This window comes from Oncorhynchus mykiss, chromosome 8 (assembly GCF_057628025.1).
Source record: "Oncorhynchus mykiss isolate SJ-2025 chromosome 8, ASM5762802v1, whole genome shotgun sequence".
NCBI classification, from domain to species: Eukaryota; Metazoa; Chordata; class Actinopteri; order Salmoniformes; family Salmonidae; genus Oncorhynchus; species Oncorhynchus mykiss.
The window spans coordinates 79,769,100-79,793,238 of record NC_143029.1 but is presented as its reverse complement, the minus strand read 5'-3'; the positions used below and the strand labels follow the sequence as shown (position 1 = coordinate 79,793,238).

General features: G+C 43.8%; 1 protein-coding gene across 4 annotated transcripts; it reads right to left on the bottom strand.

Annotated features, from left to right (window-relative positions):
* Positions 1-2,326: 2,326 nt before the first annotated feature.
* On the bottom strand, positions 2,327-23,826 carry LOC110530683 (endophilin-A2). 4 transcript variants are annotated; one of them, XM_036986340.2, is made up of 9 exons: positions 23,364-23,808; positions 11,587-11,655; positions 11,243-11,459; positions 10,908-11,041; positions 10,635-10,793; positions 7,971-8,074; positions 7,719-7,849; positions 7,547-7,594; positions 6,170-6,544 (listed from the first exon to the last, which is right to left on the bottom strand). In XM_036986340.2, exons 1-9 carry the CDS (start codon positions 23,406-23,408, stop codon positions 6,360-6,362), a joined length of 1,092 nt encoding a protein of 363 aa, XP_036842235.1. In that variant the 5' UTR covers positions 23,409-23,808; the 3' UTR covers positions 6,170-6,359. The 4 variants fall into 4 exon arrangements, with proteins under 4 accessions (XP_036842236.1, XP_036842235.1, XP_090039276.1 ...); XM_090183150.1 differs by lacking the exon at positions 23,364-23,808 and adding an exon at positions 17,517-17,604; XM_036986341.2 differs by lacking the exon at positions 7,547-7,594 and having other exon boundaries at positions 2,327-6,544; positions 23,364-23,826.
* Between the last annotated feature and the right edge of the window lie 313 nt (positions 23,827-24,139).

Here is a 24,139-nt window from a genome sequence, read left to right as displayed (position 1 = left end):
TCTTACAGGCACATGTTCATTGCATTTCCAATGACAGTTCAAAGGTCAGGAATGCTTGTGACATTCAGTCAGAATGGTGAGCTGAACATTGACAGCTGTCAATTTTTTTTTTAGATTGGTAAGTTATCTGGCCGCTAGACTAAGTTAGTAATCATGGTTAATTACCAGCCTGGGGAACCCCATTGATCTTGTTAGCAGTTTTTAATATATCTGAGTGAGACTGACTAACATTTCTCTACACCCTAAGGCAAAATGTGTACAATTGAAGGAAATTATCTGTAAAACAGCTCAATAACCTCTCCGACCCATGGCAAAATGAGTATAATTGCAGGAAATGAGTTATAAAATGGCAAAATCTTCTCGCCGCCCCATGGCAAAATGTGTTGAATTGCAGCAAACTTGCTTTAAAAACAGCAACATTTTCTCCAGCCCCATGGCAAAAAAATGTCATTGCACGAAATGAACTGAAATGAAATTTAAAAAAGTAATGTGGGTACACAGGCCGGCGAGCAAATGCGCCCCCTCCTGATGAGTTAACATTTTTTGTGGCCCCCACCCCCATCAAAGTTGCCCATCCCTGGTCTATAAAATAGGCCTGCCTGTACATTCTTTGTTGTTATTGACATAATGACAGATCCTGCCTTGACTCGGCTACAATCACTGGGCCATTTCTGTAGTGTTATCCAATCTAGTTCAGTGTCCAACTGTACAGTCATTGGTCCAACCCTAGGGTAATAGTGGTATGCTTAGGCGCTTAATTAATTTGGACTCCAGTTCAGTCTACTTTAATAACAATCACTCCTGAGTAAGAAGCAAGTGAAGTACACCACAGTATGTGGACACCCCTTCAAATGAATGGATTCGGCTATTTCAGCCACACCCGTTGCTGACAGGTGTATACAATTGAGCACAGTCATGCAATTTCCATAGACAAACATTGGCAGTAGAATGGCCTTACTGAAGAGCTCAGTAACTTTTAACGTGGCACCTTCATAGGATGCCATCTTCCCGAGAAGTCAGTTCATTGAATTTCTGCCCAGCTAGAGCTGCCCAGGTTAACTGTAAGTGCTATTATTGTGAACGGGACAGCCGAGTGCTGAAGCGTCCTCAGTTGCAACACTCAGTACGGATTTACAAACTGCCGCTGGAAGCAATGTCAGTACAGGAACTCTTCGTCAGTAGCATCAAGAAATGGGTTTCCATGGCCAAGCAGCCGCACACAAGCCTAAGATCACCATGAGTAATGCTAAGTGTTGGCTGGAGTGGTGTAAAGCTCGCCGCCATTGGACTCTGGAAACGCGTTCTCTGGAGTGATGAATCATGCTTCACCATCTGGCAGTCCGATAGACAAATCTGGGTTTGGTGTATGCCAGGAGAACGCTACCTGCCGCAATGCACAGTACCAACTGTAAAGTTTGGAGGAGGAGGAGTAATAGTCTGGGGCTGTTTGTCATGGTTCTGGTCCCTTAGTTCCAGTGAAGGGAAATCTTAATGTTACAGCATACAATTGCATTCTAGACGATTCTATGCTTCCAACTTTGTGGCAACAGTTTGGGGAATGCCCTTTCCTGTTTCAGCATGTCAATGCCCCCGTGCACAAAGCGAGGTCCATAAAGAATGGTTTGTCGAGGTTGGTGTGGAAGAACTTGACTGGCCCGTACAGAGCCCTGACCTCAACCTCATTGAACACCTTTGGGGTGAATTGGAACACAAACTGCTAGCCAGGCCTAATTTCCCAACAATCAGTGCCGACCTCACTAATGGGTGACACTTTATCACAGCATGCAATGCAACGCACCAACCTTTTCATTCGGGCCCGTTTTTCCAAGTATCCTTTGTAGTAGCAAGGCGGGAGCTGCGCCCTGGTTCCCTCGACCCCTAGTGCTGTTTCTTAGGTGTAGCAGCCATGAGTATAGCTGACTGGCTGGGCAAACCGAAAAGGGCACGCCTTCCTTTTATGAGAATGCCATGGATATCAGCCAAAAACTGTCTGTCGTGCACATCCTTATGATGGACGTGTCAGTCAGAATAGGACGTGTCAGTCAGTATAGGAGATGTCATGTGGTTTATTGTGCAGTTTGCATTGATTGATTCAGTTAGGCTTCTTCAGTAGGTTGAGCGATTGGTTGTGACATCTATTGCTTGAATATTATAACACACCTGCTTGGAAATGTATTTCAAAGCCTGAACAATGTATTTTTCACAACTGACTTGTTTTTTTAAAACCACTGATTAGATTGTCCTATTAATTTTAGCTACCTACAGGAGCATGTAAATGAAAATGGGTGTACAATAGACAACTACAATGAAAGAATATGAAAGAGACTTCTCTGGAAATTGTAATTTATATGTAAATGAAGGTATCATTCACATCCCCCTGAAGACACATCCAGCAGACGGAGGGCCACTTCACTTTCCTTCATATTTATTTAAGAAGCGATCGGACAACATTCCCCAAAAATATACAATAAATGACAATACAAAGATAAAAGAATCCACATAAAGATAATCCTGCCTTGGTTCAAACATCCATCCACAGAGAGCGTAAATGACCAAAAACACAGAGCCTCAAAATAAGGCATCATCGCTGAAGCAAGACACATAACCTATAGACACATGCAGGCAACGAGCAATTTACAATGGACACTTCACAAAATGATTCTGTATATTAAAATAAAGCTGCTATTAAGATAATACTCGTAATATCAAAATAATATGATACTCCTGTGGGATTTGGTAGAAATACCCATCTTCGAATGTAGTGTGAAAAACATAAATAGATTGTCACCAACGGCATTAGAATAGTTGAAGACAACGACACCAGTCCGCAAAAACGGACATGCTTGATCTGAGCCTTTTGTTACATTACTCATAGACACCGGTAAACAAGGTACTTAGACAACTGGAGCCCCCCCCAGTTCCTTTTATTTAGGCTAATGGGATGTGGTAACCCACACCTGAACATTAATCACCTACAGAGGCACTAAAACCCATGTTAACACAACAAATATAGCCCAAGAGACATGTAAACATTAAGTTAGGAGGAACGTGTTTAGTTTATGCACATAGGATAGTAATTTTTTTTGGTAGAGCTGCATGTTCTAGGGAAGGAGTGGATGGTAGTAGTGTTTGAGGGGGAGGATTAAGAGATGTCAGAAGGGGGTTTAGGGATGAAAATGGGAGAACAGGGGCAGGTGTGAGAGGGGTAGGAGGCGAGGGGGCAGCGGAATGGGGGCAGATAGCCAGTGAGTGGGGGTAGGGTATAAGCTGTCCTGTTTCTATTTCGACATAAAAACAATGCGTCTGTTCCGGTTACAATTCCACGGGTGCCGTGAAGGAGTGTAGTAACTAGATAACGAGGGTAGACAGTTATCGGCTGTGGGTAGGGCTCATCACAGTTCTGAGGCTCTGGGTAAAAAAAGGCGTAGCTTGAATTGACACACCCAGAAAGACTAAAAGTCCATGGTCATATACAGTACTATTTCCTGTCTCTCCCACCCACCCACACCATGGGGTGACACGTGTAAATACAAAAACAACCCTTCTTTCAAATCCCCTTTTGGCAGCGGGTTGGATGGAACAGTCCCTGCAGTTATATCCTCTGAAGGGATGGGTTTAGGGCCATTAGATATTGTGTGGATGAAGGGCAGGTTGTAGGCGGGTGGGTTGAATAAAGAGAAAATAATACCTTAAAAAAATCCATAAATGTATCATTCTTGTGCAATTTATATCTTTAGGCTACATTGAGGTATTTCTTTCAGTATCTTAGGCTATCTGGCATTAGTGCATAAGCCTAAACTTTAGGGCCTACCTGTACGCACGGCAACTAGCCTATACACAAATCACTTTTAGGAACAGGCAGAAAAAAAATCAATCCATGGAGGCAAAAAGGACTATGTTGGAGTTTCAATAAGAGAAAAGCTACAAAAGGAGGGTTGAAAATAAAGAGAAGGGAGGGCCAGAAGGGAACTGTAGCCTGCTGTTCAGATGGGTTAGATGGAAACTGAAATCTGGACACTGACTGTGTGCAGGTCTATAACCTCATACTTAATATGAACTCCTGCAGAATTAAGCATGTCTTGCAGTAAAATTATACACTAAATGTAGGAAATATGTGGACTTGGGAACAGGACTGGAGAAATGATTTTTTCCCCCAGCATCTTGAGAGAATGTGAATGCTACAATTTCAAACCACATAATTTGCATCCAAGCCGAACTGAACCTCGTTCACAGCTTTCTATTTCCTAGTCAAACTGATGTAATTTGGGAATCTTGCACATAAAACTGTAAAAAATATCAAATGTTTTGTTATTGCATTCTCTCTCCAATCCCTAAACGTCTTTGCTCCGTGAAACTTTACCGATGTTAACGAGATTGAAGCATTCATTCTATTGATTTATGACATTCTAGAAAGCAAGGGTTTAGTTAGTATTCTAGGGCAACATATGACAGAAGAGAAGCTGTATTTATATATATATATATATATATATATATATATATATATATATATATATATATATATATATATATATATATATATATATAAATTATAGACAAGTTGACTAACAAATAGCCTTCCAAAATGTCAGAAATCATAAGCAGAAACATGTCTAAATAAGGCAAAAACAAGTCCCTGCACCCTCGGTCCAAAAACAAGTCCCTGCACCCTCGGTCCCAAAAAATATTCCTGTAGTCTGACTAGCCTATAATGCATTTTCTATATTTGCGGTTTAGGGTCGGGCCTCGGACGTTCACTTTATCACAGTCAGGAGGTTGCGGATGGGTTATTAGCGATTGCGGGTGTTAAAACAGCTGATCCAAGAACCACTAACACACTGTATTGCTACTGACTGTAGCAAGTGAATAATAGGAGGTCACTCTACACTGTTACTTTGGCTTCAGCCCTCAGGCACACAGGGTTAAGCCAGAAGGAGCAGATGGCTTCAAATCTAAGTTAGAACAACACAAACAGAACAAAGCACTTGGGTGGGCAATGGAACGTTTCCCTAAGAGTTAGCAAAAATAAGAGACAGAAGAGGGAGGCAAAGGGGTATAGCAGGCAAAAGGAAGACCTCAATTGCATACTACTTTTTCTCAAAACCCACTGGAAGAAAAGGTCAGAGGGGACAGACCGGCTGGCTTTCTCATCCAATGGGTTTGAGCAGGAGATGAGGAGAAAGCAATTGAGATCTTCCCAGTCAATGGAAGGCAGCCTTGCAGCCGTAACAGTACTAAACGGAGATAGTGTTATAGTGTTTAGAGACATAGTATACCTGGCCTACAGTTATTTACTAGCCTAGGTGCCCAACTGTTTCCAACAACACCATATATTTGCCTTGCCAAGGAAATGGCGACGTTGGCTTTAGTAGAAATAGGTAAGCAAACAGGCCAACTCTTCACGTAAGTTTAGACCCAGAGAAAAGCTGAACAATCACATTTACCAGGTATGGGATGAATTAGAAAAAGGACCAGAAAATAAACTAAAATCAGCACTGAGGTCCATGCAGGACTAGCCCCTGGGCACAGTTCTAGGATCAGCTTACAGTTCGTACATCCTAACCTTAACCATAAGTGGGAAACATACTAAACTGATCTTACATCAGTCTCAGGGCAACTTGATCCTAGTCCTGAAGGTATAACAGGCTTAGACCACCAGAGGGCAGCATAGGACAGCTAAAGCCAAGATCTAACTCTCCATGCCAGGGAGGAAAATAATTGGTGTGTATGGATTTTGTGTTTTTATATAAGAAAAAGAGTGTGCATTAAAATTAACCAGATTTTCATGCAAAGATTCCCAATTGTGGAAGAACAAAACATATTTAACCATTTTCCCTAGAATTAAGGGGCTATAATAGGTGTAAATAGGTGATTAAAGGTAACAATTTCAAGATAATTTTGTTGCAGGTTTTTTTCTAGGTCTGCTTAAAGCACACTTCTGGTAGTGTTCATGGGTACAGGTCACCCATAATGACAAACATCTCCTCTAGTAACCCCGTCTCCATATGTCCCGGTAAGAGAGGTGTAGTGTACAGAGAATGAAAACAAAGATACACATTCCTTGTGCTAACCTTTCTCTCCATCAACATCTTCCTCCCACTTTTTCTATCCATCCATCATTAGGTGAATCTCAATCTAAGGTGACCTCTCATTTTATTTTCTTACACCGATATTTCCTTGTCCTGCTTTATTTAGATCAGTGATCATCAACAGGAGGAAGTCATTTTAGACTTGAGATGCGCGCCCCCCCCCCGTCATCTACCGCTGTCCTCCCTCATCTCCTCAGCCCCCCCCCCCCTCCCTTCCTTCCCTCATCTTCCCCCTCCCTCCAGCTCCTCATCCCTCCCCTTGTTCTGTCAGTGTTACAGGGGCACCACCACTTCCACATAGTTGTTGGGGAAGAATCCTGATTGGCCGCGGATAGTGCCCTCCAACCAGTTCTCGTCGATGCGGTTGGTCAGCATGATGATGTCGCCCTCGCAGAAGCCCAGCTCACCCTCGTTCTCTGGCTCGAAGTCATAAAGGGCCTTAGCGCACGGCTCAGAGGCTGGGGAGAAGGAAAGGGAAGAATGTGTTGAAGACGGAAAGAGAGAAAATAAACTTTAATTTGACATTCTTCTGAAACGGATTCAGCAGCTTTGCTTTTCAAAGTGAGAGGCAGGAAAGGGACCAGAACACTTCATAAACGTCCAAACCGCTGCGCTCACAGGGTTGAAGGGAGACGTTACCCGTTACCAGTTTAGTCCCTCCAGGATTCTGTTGACCAATCACTGCACTAGTTCCGCAATTAAACAGTCAAACCACAGCAATATTTTCACACAAAACTGACCCATCATCACAGTACAAAAAGAGGGCTTGCAAAAATCAACCAATTACTGCACATTTACTGCATAATATGGTTCAATCAAGCCATAAGTCAACAAACTTTTTCGCTCGTCAGCGTATTTTCGCAAGTCATTTGAAAAAAATATTAGCATTTTGCCATGCAAAATGTCATAATTGCCTCCCGTGGGGCGCAGCGGTCTAAGGTACTGCATCGCAGTGCTAGAAGCGTCACTACAGACCCAAGTTTGATCCCAGGCTGTGTCGCAGCCGGCTGTGACCGGGAGACCCATTCGGCGGAGCACAATTGGCCCAGCGTCGTCCGGGTTAGGGGAGGGTTTGTCCTTGTCCCATCGCGCTCTAGCAACTCCTGTGGCGGGCCGGGCGCCTGCATGTTGACACGGTTGCCAGGTGTACAGTGTTTCCTCCGACACATTGGTGCGGCTGGCTTCCGGGCATTGCGTCAAGAAGCAGTGTGGCTTGGCAGGGTCGTGTAGCAGCGATGGGACAAGACTAACTACCAATTGGAAACCATGAAATTGGGGAGAAAAAAAATGTCAGAATTGCTGCAACAATGAAGTGAAGTGAGTTGGCTGCAGTAAGGGGTTAAAGCTTCCCACACACACCATTCCATGTTAGTAAAACTCTCCTGAAATGAAGTGAGTCGATTAAGTACCATGTTAATTGCCACTCTTTTAACCTCAATCACAGACTCTCTCACACTCACAGTGTCGACTGTTCTTCATGGACCGTGTTCTGTGGAAGGACGTGAAGTCTATGGGGAGGGGGGGGTTTATACATAGAGAAAGATCAGTTTTGGGCTGGTGAGACAAGACTACAATAGAGAGATGCATACAGAAACACACAGAGGCACACACACAGCTAAGTGCCAGTCTTACCTGAGGAGTATGAAGGGGGGTTGGCGGAGGGGGAGTACTCTCCATTTGAATGCTCCTGCTCTTCGTAGTCAAAGGAGGCTTTGGGTTTTGGAGTGTACTCACGCCTGGGGCGAGACTGGGCCTCGTTCACCCTGATACACACAGCAGAGGGGATGAATCAGTCACATGTAAATACACACAGATACACACAACGACAACCAACACAAACAGCTTCAACTGAATTGTAGAAGTCCACACACACAGCTGACCTACCTGTCTCGGAGTTTGTCAGTCAGCTCCTCCAGAATCTGCACAGCCTGTTTGTGATACTGCAGTTGTGACTCGACCAGAGAAGCCATCTGACTCACCTGCTCTACCTAGAGACAAGCACAGAGACCAGTCAGATTCATCAAAACCAGGGGGGCTGGACTAGAAACGCCATTACCGGGAGGATGGACTAGAAATGCCATTACCTGGGGGGCTGGACTAGAAACGCCATTACCAGAGGGGCTGGACTAGAAACGCCATTACCAGGGGGGCTGGACTAGAAACGCCATTACCGGGAGGATGGACTAGAAACGCCATTACCTGGGGGGCTGGACTAGAAACGCCATTACCGGGAGGATGGACTAGAAACGCCATTACCAGGGGGGCTGGACTAGAAACGCCATTACCAGGGGGGCTGGACTAGAAACGCCATTACCAGGGGGGCTGGACTAGAAACGCCATTACCGGGAGGATGGACTAGAAACGCCATTACCGGGGGGGCTGGACTAGAAACGCCATTACCAGGGGGGCTGGACTAGAAACGCCATTACCGGGAGGATGGACTAGAAACGCCATTACCTGGGGGGCTGGACTAGAAACGCCATTACCGGGAGGATGGACTAGAAACGCCATTACCAGGGGGGCTGGACTAGAAACGCCATTACCAGGGGGGCTGGACTAGAAACGCCATTACCAGGGGGGCTGGACTAGAAACGCCATTACCAGGGGGGCTGGACTAGAAACGCCATTACCAGGGGGGCTGGACTAGAAACGCCATTACCAGGGGGGCTGGACTAGAAACGCCATTACCTGGGAGGCTAGACTAGAAACGCCATTACCGGGGGGGCTAGACTAGAAACACCAGTACCGGGGGGGCTGGACTAGAAACGCCATTACCGGGGGGGCTGGACTAGAAACGCCATTACCGGGGGAGCTGGACTAGAAACGCCATTACCGGGGGGGCTGGACTAGAAACGCCATTACCAGGGGGGCTGGACTAGAAACGCCATTACCAGGGGGGCTAGACTAGAAACGGCATTACCGGGGGGGCTGGACTAGAAACGGCATTACCGGGGGGGCTGGACTAGAAACGCCATTACCGGGGGGGCTGGACTAGAAACGCCATTACCGGGGGGGCTGGACTAGAAACGCCATTACCGGGGGGGCTGGACTAGAAACGCCATTACCTGGGGGGCTGGACTAGAAACGCCATTACCGGGGTGGCTGGACTAGAAACGCCATTACCGGGAGGCTGGACTAGAAACGCCATTACCGGGAGGCTGGACTAGAAACGCCATTACCGGGAGGCTGGACTAGAAACGCCATTACCGGGAGGCTGGACTAGAAACGCCATTACCGGGAGGCTGGACTAGAAACGCCATTACCGGGGGGGCTGGACTAGAAACACCATTACCGGGGGGGCTGGACTAGAAACGCCATTACCGGGGGGGCTGGACTAGAAACGCCATTACCAGGAGGCTAGACTAGAAACGCCATTACCGGGAGGCTGGACTAGAAACGCCATTACCAGGGAGGCTGGACTAGAAACGCCATTACCAGGAGGCTGGACTAGAAACGCCATTACCGGGAGGCTGGACTAGAAACGCCATTACCAGGGAGGCTGGACTAGAAACGCCATTACCAGGGGGGCTGGACTAGAAACGCCATTACCGGGGAGGCTGGACTAGAAACGCCATTACCAGGAGGCTAGACTAGAAACGCCATTACCGGGAGGCTGGACTAGAAACGCCATTACCAGGGAGGCTGGACTAGAAACGCCATTACCGGGGGGGCTGGACTAGAAACGCCATTACCGGGGGGGCTGGACTAGAAACGCCATTACCAGGGGGCTGGACTAGAAACGCCATTACCAGGAGGCTAGACTAGAAACGCCATTACCTGGGGGGCTGGACTAGAAACGCCATTACCGGGGGGGCTGGACTAGAAACGCCATTACCGGGGGGGGCTGGACTAGAAACGACATTACCAGGGGGCTGGACTAGAAACGCCATTACCTGGGGGCTGGACTAGAAACGCCATTACCAGGGGGCTGGACTAGAAACGCCAGTACTATGGTTAATTTACACTTTTGTTCTCCCCCCTCACCACCCCGAGGTCAATTTCCCGACTCTCGAAACTGCTTTGTTTCAGATTGACACGCCACTTACATGGCACTAACACATGTTGTACTCCTCATCTGATGAAATAAAAGGTCATTACCAGAGACAGGCCATCTAAGACAGGTTTGGCACGTTCTTAGGTTGCAGAGTCAAAGTGGAAAACTAGAATCGTCACCTAATACGCATTGCTGTGATATTACATAACTGTTCCACTCACTAGCTATGGAGTCGTGGCAAGCTGACTGCATATTGGTCCTGAAATACTCATCAACGCTAATGCTAACATTGTTGCCAATGCTAGCGCCAGTGCTACTGCTAATGCCAATGCCAGATGTTGAAGCCCCTACTGGGTATTATGGTTTGGGAGTATGAAGCCTGAATTCTGAACTTCTACCCAGCCAACCAATGGAAAATAGCCTCTTTCTTCTTAACTAAACAGATTTGCAAGAAGCACCATACGAATAAAATGAGATTGATTGTTGCTGTCCATCTCTGGCATTATTCCCCAGATCCTTCAACTCTAACCCTTGACTCCTGAGATAAGTCTCACATCAGTCTCCAGCAGGTTGTGCATGGAGCTCTCTGCCATCTCTTTGGACTCGTGGAACTTCTCCAGGGCTGATCTCAGCTCCTCGTCTGGGATCTTCCCCTGGCGTTTCTTCTTATAATCGTAGTCCAGACGCCTGCCTTCCAACTTCTTCAGATGGTGCTGTGGAGGGAGGAGAGAGTCCTCAATTAGTTGATTGTGAAGGGTTAGAAAATAAAATGTGTAACGTTGAGGGAGAGTTGAGAATCCCTTATTCATCTCATTCTAGGTCTCTACCTGGATGTCTTTGATGTCCTTGTCGACGACGGCCTGCAGTGGATCGATAAAGTTCTGTTTGACATCGATGTCCAGGGAATCTTTGACCTCAGCAAGCCTCTTCATGGACTCACCCACGTCCACCAGGGCGCCACCTACAGGACAAAGACAGTTACATGAGAGTGAGCACACAATCCCCTCACCGGCCACAATAAAGGACAAGGTTCTTCGGTCGAGTACGTGGTCCCTACTTCACATACAAACGCACCTGGAATTCAATATTCTGAGAGCCAAAGGCTAGGGCACAAAGGTAAAATAAAGCTTATGGTAGTTTATGAAATCACTCTCTTTCTTACCAAAGTTGGTGTCCTCTCCCATCTCTCGTCCGAACTTGGCCATGCTCTCCCCCAGCAGCCCCTCAGCCTGGGGATAGCCAGGGCTCTTCACCTGGCCCCGCATCTTAGACACTGTGTTCAGCATGGTCAGCTTGGCCCTGGACGCTGGGTTGGGCTGCAGGTACTCCGATGTTTTAGAGATGACATCCACCACCGCTTTACTGGTCACATCTGCCCTCTGTGAGGAAGGGAAGAAGGAGAGACAGCGAATGCACAATCTACTCTGACAAAATGGAGCGATAGGAAAATCCAATCTTAAGTTAATAGGAGTGTATGTTTTTTTGTGTTGGGGAGAGATCACTTACCTTCTCCAGATCTTTGAAGTCTTCATCCAGCTTGGTTCCCTCTGCACCTCCAACCTTCTCACTGACCATCTACAAAAGGAGAATAATAAGTTCAAGTCTTTTACATGCTTTCTGCACAGGACAACAAAGCCGTTCTTAATTCAAACAGAACAGTAGCATATAGAAGTGAAATGATGCATGGACCTCGTGATGGAGAACAATTTTATTTTATTGCGATTTTGTTAGGGCTGACCCCAATTAGTCGGCAGGTCGATTGTTCGGTCGATAGGCTTTTGGTCGACCAAGATTTTTTTTTGTAGTCGAGCATTAGAATACACTCAGCAAAAAAATAAATAAACATCCCTTTTTCAGGACCCTGTCTTTCAAAGATACCTCATACAAATCCAAATAACTTCACAGATCTTCATTGTAAAGGGTTTAAACACCATTTTCCCATGCTTGTTCAATGAACCACAAATAGTTAATGAACATGCACCTGTGGAACAGTCGTTAAGACACTAACAGGTTACAGACAGTAGGCAATTAAGGTCACAGTTATGAAAACTTAGGACACTAAAGAGGCCTTTCTACTGACTCTGAAAAACACCAAAAGAGAGAAGACCAGGGTCCCTGCTCATCCCCGTGAAAGTGCCTTAGGCATGCTGCAAGGAGGCATGAGGACTGCAGGCCAGGGCAAAAAATTGCAATGTTCGTACTGTGAGACGCATAAGACCGCACTACAGGGAGACAGGACGGACAGCTGATCGTCCTCGCATTGGCAGACCACGTGTAACAACACCTGCACAGGATCGGTACATCTGAACTCCACACCTGCGGGACAGGTACAGGATAGCAACAACAACTGCCCGAGATACACCTGGAACGCACAATCCCTCCATCAGTGCTCAGACTGTCTGCAATTGGCTGAGAGAGGCTGAACTGAGGGCTTGTAGGCATGTTGTAAGGCAGGTCCTCATCAGACATCACCGGCAACAACGTCGCCTATTGGCACAAACCCACCGTCGCTGGACCAGACAGGACTGGCAAAAATGCTCTTCACTGACGAGTCGCGGTTTTGTCTCACCAGGGGTGATGATCGGATTCGCGTTTATCGCGTTACTCTGGAGCAGGATCGATTTGGAGGTGGGAGGTCAGTCATGGTCTGGGGCGGTGTGTCACAGTATCATCGGACTGAGCTTGTTGTCATTGCAGGCAATCACAACGTTGTGCGTTACAGGAAAGACATCTTCCTCCCTCATGTGGTACCCTTCCTGCAGGCTCATCCTGACATGACCCTCCAGCATGACAATGCCACCAGCCATACTGCTCGTTCTGTGCATGATTTTCTGCAATACAGGAATGTTAGTGTTATGCCATGGCCAGCGAAGAGACCGGATCTCAATCCCATTGAGCACATCTGGGACATGTTGGATTGGAGGATGAGGGCTAGGGCCATTCCCCTTAGAAATGTCCGGGAACTTGCAGGTGCAATGGTGGAAGTGGGGTAACATCTCACAGCAAGAACTGGCAAATCTGGTGCAGTCCATGAGGAGATGCACTGCAGTACTTAATGCAGCTGATGGCCACACCAGATACTGTTACTTTTGACCCCCCCCCCCCCCCCCTTTGTTCAGGGACACATTATTCAATTTCTGTTAGTCACATGTCTGTGGAACTTGTTCAGTTTATGTCTCAGTTGTTGAATCTTATGTTCATACAAATATGTGTTACGTTTGCTGAAAATAAACCCAGTTGACTGTGTGGACGGTTCTTTTTTTTGCAGCATTAATATTAATTACCGTTCAAACGTTTGGGGTCACTTAGAAATGTCAGTTTTTGAAAGAAAAATCTCATTTTTTACCATTAAAATAACATCAAATTGATCAGAAATACAGCGTAGACATTGTTAACGTTGTAAATGACGATTGTAGCTGGAAACGGCAGATTTTTTATGGAATATCTACATAGGCGTACAGAGTCCCATTATCAGCAACCGTCACTCCTGTGTTCCAAGGGCACGTTGTGTTAGCTAATTCAAGTTTATTACTTTAAAATGGCTAATTGATCATTAGAAAACCCTTTTGCAATTTTTAGCACAGCTGAAAACTGTTGTGCTGTTTAAAGCGATAAAACTGGCCTTCTTCAGACTAGTTGAGTTTCTGGAGCATCATCATTTGTGGGTTCGATTACAGGCTCAAAATGGCCAGAAACACAGAAATGTCTACTGAAACTCGTCAGTCTACTCTTGTTCGGAGAAATTAAGGTTATTCCATGCGAGAAATTGCCAAGAAACTGAAGATCTCGTACAACGCTGTGTACTACTCCCTCACTGAACAGTGCAAACTGGCTCTAACCAGAATATAAAGAGTGGGAGGCCCCGGTGCACAACTGAGCAAGAGGACTAAGTACATTAGTATCTAGTTTAAGAAACAGGCAGCTTCATTAAATAGTACCCCGCAAAACACCAGTCTCAATGTAAACAGTGAAGAGGGGACTCTGGGATGCTGGTCTTCTAATGTACTTGTCCCTTTGCTCAGTTGTGCACCAGGGCCTCCCTCCCTTTCCATTCTCGTTAGAGCCAGTTTGCACTGTTCTGTGAAGGGAGTGGGACAAGGGACAAAAAAACAAACAATTTTCTTTAAAAAACAAGGACATTTCTAAGTGACCCAAAAACTTTTGAACGTTAGTGTGTGAGAGATATATACATACACACACACCTATCTCAGTGAACTAATCCATTGCGGAGGCCTAGACTAAAAGCCAATTTATGCTTGATGTGAAACTGTGGCCAGTGGATCCATATTGAGGGTATGACCAATTGTGGATTCTTATCATTTGTAATCTACAATGTTTGTTTGGTTAAGGTATTTTCTGTTAATGCATTCAATATATTATTATTCCTTTTACCGTTCTCATTGTGCATAGCGCACAACCAAATGCAACACTTGTGAGAAACAAGTTTTAGTTTATTTCATACCATTTAGGAGTTTTGTCAATTCAATTTAGTCATTGTCTTTTGTTTGGAGCGCTCCTGTCAATATTGATTAAGCTTATAGGCTACCTGGTCTGCTCTCTAATGTAGGTATATAAATGTGCCCATTTGGGGATCTGATACTATTTCTGATTGGCTTAACACACCACCACTAATGACATGTGGAGCATCTCAAAATAATGTTTTCACCTCAAAACAGGAAACAAAAAAAGTATGTTTTTACTTCCATTGAAAAAGATAAATAGTTCCTCAATGTATTTGAACAATCTTTCCAGCGCTCTCCCTTTCAGTAACCACACATGAAAGGGAGAAATGTCATGCTCTGATCTTGTGGAAACATAAAATAGGCCTACCTGATTACTTCTTGTCAGTGCTAGACTTGGACTCAAATAAGTTCCGGTAATCATTTTGGGTGCTGGTACTGTTTATATTTTAGGTGCAGGAGATATTCTATAAAGAGGTACATGATGAGGACCAGCTACTGACAGCTGTCGTCCTCATTATGCTACATGACATAACTAGGAGGTGGGCCTGCCTGGGAGTGGGAATATATTTGTGGTGTTTGTGTTCATGTAATCCACATGTCTTTCTGGTGTGTGTGTTCATACGACTCAGTTCAGCGGCTTCACAGTTTTTCCTTTCTGTGCATTAAAATGTGGCCGTATCCCATCCGCGGTTCATTAAAATGTGGCCGTATCCCGTCAGCGGTTCATTAAAATGTGGCCGTATCCCATCAGCGGTTCATTAAAATGTGGCCGTATCCCATCCGCGGTTCATTAAAATGTGGCCGTATCCCATCCGCGGTTCATTAAAATGTGGCCGTATCCCATCAGCGGTTCATTAAAAATGTGGCCGTATCCCATCCGCGGTTCATTAAAATGTGGCCGTATCCCATCAGCGGTTCATTAAAATGTGGCCGTATCCCATCAGCGGTTCATTAAAATGTGGCCGTATCCCATCAGCGGTTCATTAAAATGTGGCCGTATCCCATCAGCGGTTCATTAAAATGTGGCCGTACCCCATCAGCGGTTCATTAAAATGTGGCCGTATCCCATCAGCGGTTCATTAAAATGTGGCCGTATCCCATCAGCGGTTCATTAAAATGTGGCCGTACCCCATCAGCGGTTCATTAAAATGTGGCCGTACCCCATCAGCGGTTCATTAAAATGTGGCCGTATCCCATCAGCGGTTCAAAATGTAGCAATTGAAAAGGCCACTGATTTTAATGCCCGAGTAGCAAGATGAACAACACGTGTTGCAGTCCTCATGCCTCCTTTCCCCACCAGAGATGAGTTTATCAAATTGACTTGTTTGTGGATAAAACGCCGAGCATGATGACGTGGTGCACATAAAAATACGTTTTGCGGTTAAATTCCCATGTACCGAATCATTGAATACAAGTTAAATGGGTTTTTAAACGCGTTTTCAACTTGTTTTGTCACGTACAAATTATTCTTTATGTATAGCGAATGAGCCCACTCTGGTCTTTGCGGGTGCGCTCTAACCAACAGCTGGCAGATACAGTGCTGGCTACCTAGGCTACATGATGAGATTCCTATTACAGACAAAAGAGCAAGATCCTTTTTATTTGTCAAACAGCAGCCAAGCATCGCTCATCATGTGACCAGAATAAGACCCTCAATATTTAATGTAAAGCAGCATCAAGCTCATCACCGTGCACTTTCAGCACCCTGTGACGTTCATAACAATTCATCTGTAGCCTAATAAACTGCATGGTTTCCCGAGTCGTAGTGCAAGGCCCAAACACCATATCATCACCGTGCACTTTCAGCACCCTGTGAAGTTCATCATAACATTTCATCTGTAGCCTAATAAACTGCATGGTTTCCCGAGTCGTAGTGGGAGGACCACACAACATATGGTTATTATAAAAAATATTTACTCATAAAAAGCATTTTTAAACATAATTCCTTGCATAATTAATTTTACAAACAAAAAGATCCTACCTTGTCTAGCGTGATGTTGTGTCAACATTTGGAAAGTTTACCGACAAATTTGCTGTTCCCATCAGGGCTGTCATGTATTTTACTCGCATAAAAAGGTTGGATGGAAACCTGGTTACTGTAAAGTCCTAGTTATTTTGTTGCTTTGACAGTGATTTCTGAAGATTTATCTTTTATTTCATGTGATTAGTGATTCATTTGACATCTGTCCCTCATTTTAAGGTCAACCCTGCTACGTCAACTGAACTTGTTTCAATATGTTAAAACTATTCCTTATGATAAAATTTGAAAATAAAAAAAAGAAAGCCAAATCAGAGTAAAAGCAGTTCAGATGGTTCTACTCTTTTTGGCAATTTTCTGGTGGAAAACTGAGTGGGCCAAACATAACACGTCAACCTGTTAGACAGGCTCGAAATGTTAATTTCATTTTTTGGGTGAAGCTTGCATTCAATTGCCACTCCTGGCTGCACACAACATGCTTCCATTCCCCCTGTTACAAGGGGATTCATGGCTGATTTAAGAAGAAATCTTCAACACTCTTTATTTGGCAATTACGACAGTCATTTTTTTTTGTGGTGCACCAATACTACATTTTTAGCAGATACCAATATTTTCCTTGCCCAAAAAAAACAATACCGATATTTAACATTTTAGCGGCCTTTTAAGCATTCTAGTACAGTTAAAGTGTTCACACACCCACGCGGGCGCAGGTCTAAGGTACTGCATCTCAGCGCAAAAGGCATCACTACAGTCCCTGGTTTCAATCCAAGCTGCATCACACCTGGCGGTGATTGGGAGTCCCATACGGCGGCGCACAATTGGCCCAGTGTCGTCTGGGTTTGGCCGTCATTGGAAATAAGAATTTGTTCTTAACTGACTTGCCTAGTTAAAGTTACACACACACACACACACACACACAATAAGTTATTTTGTTGGCATTTATGCATGTCCCCATTACCAGTAAAACATTATCAAAACCTATTCCTTTCACTTACCTGCTGTGCTGTTTCGTTGTTCATTTGTTCAGTCATCTCAACCAGGATTTCTATGGAACGCAGTTTGGGCCTTTGCGTGTCAAAAAAGATACATGTCAAATAACACTATTTGACGTGTCGAATAAGCTTGTTGACCAATCAGGACCTGAATATGACTGCACGTCACATAATTTAACGAGTTCATAATTTTTTTACGTAGTTATTACACATTGATTACACTATCACTCGTATTTCATATGTCATAATGATTTGTTGATGCGTATGCTATAACGCTGGTAAAGTTGTCCGGCGCACCTACAGTCCTGGTCATAAAAAAAAGCTAGCTAGCTCATGGATGCAAACACTGTTCTTCCCCCAAAACATAGAAAAACAATCTGTTTCAGTAGCTATAGTTAGCTAGCGTTACTGTCATCTAAAATAACCCTCATTTATAAGGCAGTTCTTATTTGATTAATGTTGGTCGGACCCATCTATGTGAAGCTAGCCACAATAAGGATTAGCCACAATAGTGGACTTTGCAGTTAGCCTTCAAAATAAAAGTATGTAATTGACAGTGATGCAAATGAATACAAATAGTATAATTATGGCACAATTGAATAGATTATGCTAAACAAGGTTGGAATGTTATATAAAATCAACAAAATACTATTTGTTAATCTGTTCAAATCACACTGGATGTATTATACTTTAGAATTGCATTGGGGGCATACTTATTTCAGTCTACAGCCTTACCTATGGGTTGTGGATCAATGACACGGGGTATCAGTCTACTCAGTGACACCCAGATAGCATTAGCGTTGAAGCTCTTATTGCGGGACTCTGAAACAACTGAATTGAGCCACATTTACTGTCAACCTATGTGTATTGAACACTATTCCTGAGGAAAACAATACTGCATGGATGTTTTGGAGTCTGATAACTGAGGAGGACGTTGGGAAAAAATTGCTTGGGTATTGAGTAGACCAATACCCCATTTCATTGATCCCCAGGGCAAGCTGTACAGTGCAACATGAACGTCAATACACACAATAGGCTGACTGGAGAGGTGATTTCACACAGTTACAGTCCTGTGATAAAAACTACAACACAGATATTTGTGTAAACTCTTCACAGTTGTGTTCTGTGGGTGTCACCAAGTAGACTGATACCCCAGTTCATTGCTTCGCATTCCAACCTTGTTTAACATGATCTAGTCTAAATATGATTCCACCAATTGTAACCTTCTACATTACTTTAAGAGGTACTTTTATTTTGAAGACAAAACTCAAATTCCACTAGTGTGTCTAATCCTTATTGTGGATAGCTTCACAACACATAACCCGTTCTGGTCGAGCCTCACAAGCCAGATGAAGCTAGCTGGCTGCTTATAACGTTAGCTTTGGGTAACAGGGTTAAGTAGCTGCATAGCTATTTATTTTCATGAACTGAAGTTCAATTTCAATAGGCAAACAACAAGTGACTAACTAAAACACAAGGATTCCTAAATCATCGCTAAGAATAATGAAAATGACTGCAATATCTACTGGTCATTGTTTTCAGGCTGATTGTATTGGTGCTAGCTAGGTAACAATCTAAAGCTAGCTAGCTACCCCAGAAGTGCGGCCGAACAAATAATGCTTTATTACCAACGCTGTATTGTAAACACATTGTTCGTGGCCAGTGTTTGCAGACTTTTGTACAGCTTTGATAGAGCTACTGATAGTAGTGGTGGCACTTGGCTTACAAGAGCAAATTTAGAACACAACATTCTATAATAGAACTGTTATTTAACGCGTGGAATAGTGTTATTTGACATGCATCTTTGACACGACCTAAACGGCGTTCCATAGAATGTCGTGAAGCTAATAGCAGTGACGCTATTACTGTGTAAGTCTAGTAGGGCAACATCTGAAAAATAGCACACTTGGTAACGTTAGTGTGTACCGGTGCTCGATCAGTCGCGAAAGCCAACATCACCCACGACAGAGAACGGTTGATTGTCAAGGGCAATGAATTCCATTATTCTGGCGTTAATGGTTTTTCGCCTTTTGAGTTGTCTCGCTGAAATGTTCTTACTTTTTCAAATGACTGCTTGATCCACACAGCAGACATTGTGGGCTAGGTTAGGAATACTGTGTTGCAAGTGTAGTGCAAAATTTTACGTTGCGTCATGTAGACTGGTATGCATGTCAGCTTTGACATCGATTTTGCAAATCGGCGTTAAACTATACATCGGGCCGATACCGGTGTAGGCATTTTTAAGCTAATATCGGCCGATTCCGATATGTTCACCGATATATATCGTGCATCCCTATTTTTTAACCCCGAGATGGGAAAATGTGTTTATGAAGTTGAACATGTGCTCTTTTTTTAACACTTCTCAAAAAAGGCCCCAAATTAGTGGAACATCCCATTAGATAATCCCATGTGAGCAAGTGAGTGTGTGTTACCGGCAGGCTGTTGACCGAGTCTGTTCTCCTGGCTTAATAACAACCCAGGAATCCGGTTTGGGCACTACTGCAACATTGCCAGGATTCCAAAGCACACCGGAGCCAGGAGAACAACTCACCCAACAATCACTCACAGCTGTGTGAGCAACACACCAATAGACTGACCTATTTCCAAAACAGGCCCCTATAACATAACAGATGGCCTCATAATAAGGGTCAGTACACTCAGACACCCACGCCCTGATTTCTCCCAGAGATATTTAATGACAGGGGTTTGAGAGTGACTAGGCCTTGCCCACGAAGGCACCTTAGTACTCATTTACCCAAAAACCAGTCAGACTATTTTATAGTAGTGAGGTGAGTGGGACAGTCAGGCCATTCCAGTTCACACACAACACATTGTGTTACATCACTAATTATGGAGGCCTCGAGAGTATTTACTACTAAAGATCAAATAGAAACGGTTCAAATTGGCCTCTCAAAGCTGTCAGATGACTTCCTTAGGACTATTTACAACCTGTTCTGTAACTACTTCACTTGTGGCCAAATGCTGATTGTAGTAGTATCTGCAAAGGCTATAATGTATCTCAGATCCATCCAATGCAATAACAACCCTTTTATTTGTTACACCACTAGTACTTCCTAGCCTCCGGTTTTCAGGGGATATGAAAAAAATAGAGCCTGTGACGCAACATCCGCTTTTGGACGTTAACAAGGCGACACTTATCTTAACTCCTCCTTCACATTTACTGGATTGGTTGAACATTGCAGAAGAGAACCTCCCAACAGTTTTTTTCCCCCAAGACCAGTATGTAATGAATCTAGTTTCAGGTGTTTCCTTTACACATGTTAAGTACTTCTGAAACAGGCGATACATTCCACATAAAGGTAATAAGCATGTTTGTATCCGGCCAGTAGGTGCTAATCAGTGTGTGAGTGAGGAAGACAACCTGCCATGGCTGGTAGGCCTAGCTATGGAACCATCAATCATGGACTCATCTGCAAATTGGCACAATCACTCCAAACACATATCACTTCTCATGAAGATGGACAGGTGAAGGGAAAGGGAGAGGGGGAAAGGAAGAGACCAGTGTGGTGGCACTGGAGGGAATGGAATGTCCATCTCCCTCCCAGAAACACCAAACATTCCCTGCATCCCTCCTAATAAACGGACAAGTGAGAGTAACTTCAGAGGTGCATTCTATGTTGTTATTCATGACATTGATATGACAATGAAGGCGGTACAGATAGGTCAAACTACAGATACTTATATACAGTACCAGTCCAAAGTTGACACACCTACTCATTCAATAGTTACTATTTTTTTTAACTAATTTCTACAAAGTAGAATAATAGTGAAAACATATGGATAGTAGTGAAAACATATGGAATCATGTATTAACCAAGTGTTTAATTAATATATATATATATATATATATAAGATTCTTCAAAGTAGCCACCCTTTGCCTTGATGACAGCTTTGCACACTCTTGGCATTCTCTCAACCGGCTTCACCTGGAATGCTTTTCCAGCAGTCTTGAAAGAGTTCCCACATATGTTGAGCACTTGTTGGCTGCTTTTCCTTCACTCTGTGGTCAAACTCATCCCAAACCAACTCAATTGGGTTGAGGTCAGGGGATTGTGGAAGCCAGGTCATCTGATGCAGCACTCCATCCCTATCCTTCTTGGTCAAATAGCACTTACACAGACTGGAGGCGTATTGGGTCATTGTACTGTTGAAAAACAAAATTATAGTGGGACTAAGCACAAATCAGATGGGATGGTGTATCACTGCAGAATGCTGTGGTAGCCATGCTGGTTAAGTGTGCCTTGAATTGTAAAGAAATCCCTGAGAGCATCTCCAGCAAAGCACCCCCACACCTCCTCGTCCATGCTTCACGTTGGGAACTAGACATAATCCATTCACCTACTCTGCGTCTCACAAAGACACAGCGGTTGGAACCAAAAATCCCAATTTGGACTCAGACCAAGAGTGAGATTTCCACCGGTCTAATGTCCATTGCTCGTGTTTCTTGGCCCAAGAAAGTATCTTCTTATTGGTGTCCTTTAGTAGTGGTTTCTTTGCAGCAATTCGACCATGAAGGCCTAATTAATGCATTCGATAATTGAGATGTGTCTTACTTAAACTCTGTGAAGCATTTATTTGGGCTGCAATTTCTGAGGCTGGTAACTAATGAACTTATCCTCTGCAGCAGAGGTAACTCTGGGTCTTCCTTTCCTGTGGCGGTCCTCATGAGAGCCAGTTTCATCATAGAGCTTGATAGTTTTTGCAACTGCACTTGAAGAAACTTCCAAAGTTCTTAATTTTCCAGATTGATTTACTTTCATGTCTTAAAGTAATGAAGGACTGTCGTTTCTCTTTGCTTATTTCACCTGTTCTTACCATAATATGGACTCAGTCTTTTACCAAATAGGGCTATCTTCTGTATACCACCCCTACCATGTCACAACACAACTGATTAGCTCAAACACATTAAGGAGGAAAGAAACTCCAAATTAATTTAACAAGGCACACCTGTTAATTGACATCTATTCCAGGAGACTATCTCATGAAGCTGGTTGAGAGAATGCCAAGAGTGTGCAAAGCTGTCATCAAGGCAAAGGGTGGCTACTTTGAAGAATCAGAACTATATTTTGATTTGTTTAATACTTTTTTGGTTACTACATGATTCCATGTGTGTTTTTTTCATAGTTTTGATGTCTTCACTGTTATTCTACAATGTTAAAATTAAATTTAAAAAACCCTGGAAAGAGTAGTTGTCCAAACTTTTGACTGGTACTGTGTTATCGTAATACAATGTCCATGAAATGAGATCATCCTGAGCTCAAATGAAAAGGGTTTATCACATACAGCTAGATTAATTCCCCTCTAATCTACACCGATTTAATCCTTCCTCCAAGGAAGAAAATGGTTTGCTAAACTCAGAAAGAGGGGGGGAAAGTATTTAAAGTGAATCATGTAAACGTTCTGATACGAAACTCACTAACGTTAGTTTATGTTTGCATAGAAAAAGTTGCTATGACACACCGAAACAATGGTGCTGTTTTCAAACACTGTTTTTATAGTAAATTGAAACAATGTGTCAATCTCATTACGACACGACAAAGTAACGTTATGTGCTGAACTGACAGCTACTAGCATAGCCAACTCACTGGAGCTATGCAGATTTAACTTTACGAGGACTTTTCAGACCACTGGAGTTAGCCATTAGACAAATGTAAACGTTAAATAATTTAGCTAATAAATAAAACATTTGGGTCAGATATTTCCTTGTCGAAAGGCACATTTAACTAGTTAGCTATATTGCACAAGTAATGCTAACGTCGCTAGCTTTCCAGCGAACTTAGCTAGCTAACATTCAACAACGTTTGCCGAAGTAAAAAGTTGTTCACTGACCTGGCTTGCTTTGTAAAATTGTTTCTTGAAGCCTGCGACTGACATTTTTGATGCAGGATATAAGCTTCTTTCTTTACGTGCAAGTTGCTTTTAAATAATTGCTGAAAGTTTGATTATAGGAATAGCTCGCTGAAGTTTCTCTTCTGCGTCGTTTTCTCCGCAGCGAACTAAACTTCCTTCACCGTGGAGTTTAGTCCTCAACAGTGGATCATACTCTCCTTCAAGCTAGTTTTCCTTTGCGAGTGGAACTTGCCTGGCAACCAGTCTACTTCCTGCAAGGCATAGTAGCTTCTGCTATACTGAACAAAAATATAAACGCAAAGATTTTACTGAGTTACAGTTCATATAAGGAAATCAGTCAATTGAGATAAATTCATAAGGCCCTAATCTATCGAATTCACGTGGCTGGGCAGGGGTGCAACCATAAATTGGCCTGGGAGGGCATAGGCCCACCCACTGGGGAGCCAGGCCCAGCCAATCAGATAGAGTTTTTTTTCCCACAAAAGGGCTTTATTATAGACAAAAAATACTCCTCAGCACCCCCCCATGAACTGGCGTGGTTACAAGTGGTCTGTGGTTGTGAAGCTGGAGGTACTGCCAAATTCTCTAAAACTATGTTGGAAGCAGTTTATTGTACAGAAATGAACATTAAATTCACTGGCAACAGCTCTGGTGGACATTCCTGCAGTCAGCATGCCAACTGCACGCTCCCTCAAAACTTGTGACATTGTGTTGTGCTACAAAACTGCACATTTTAAAGTGGCCTTTTATTGTCC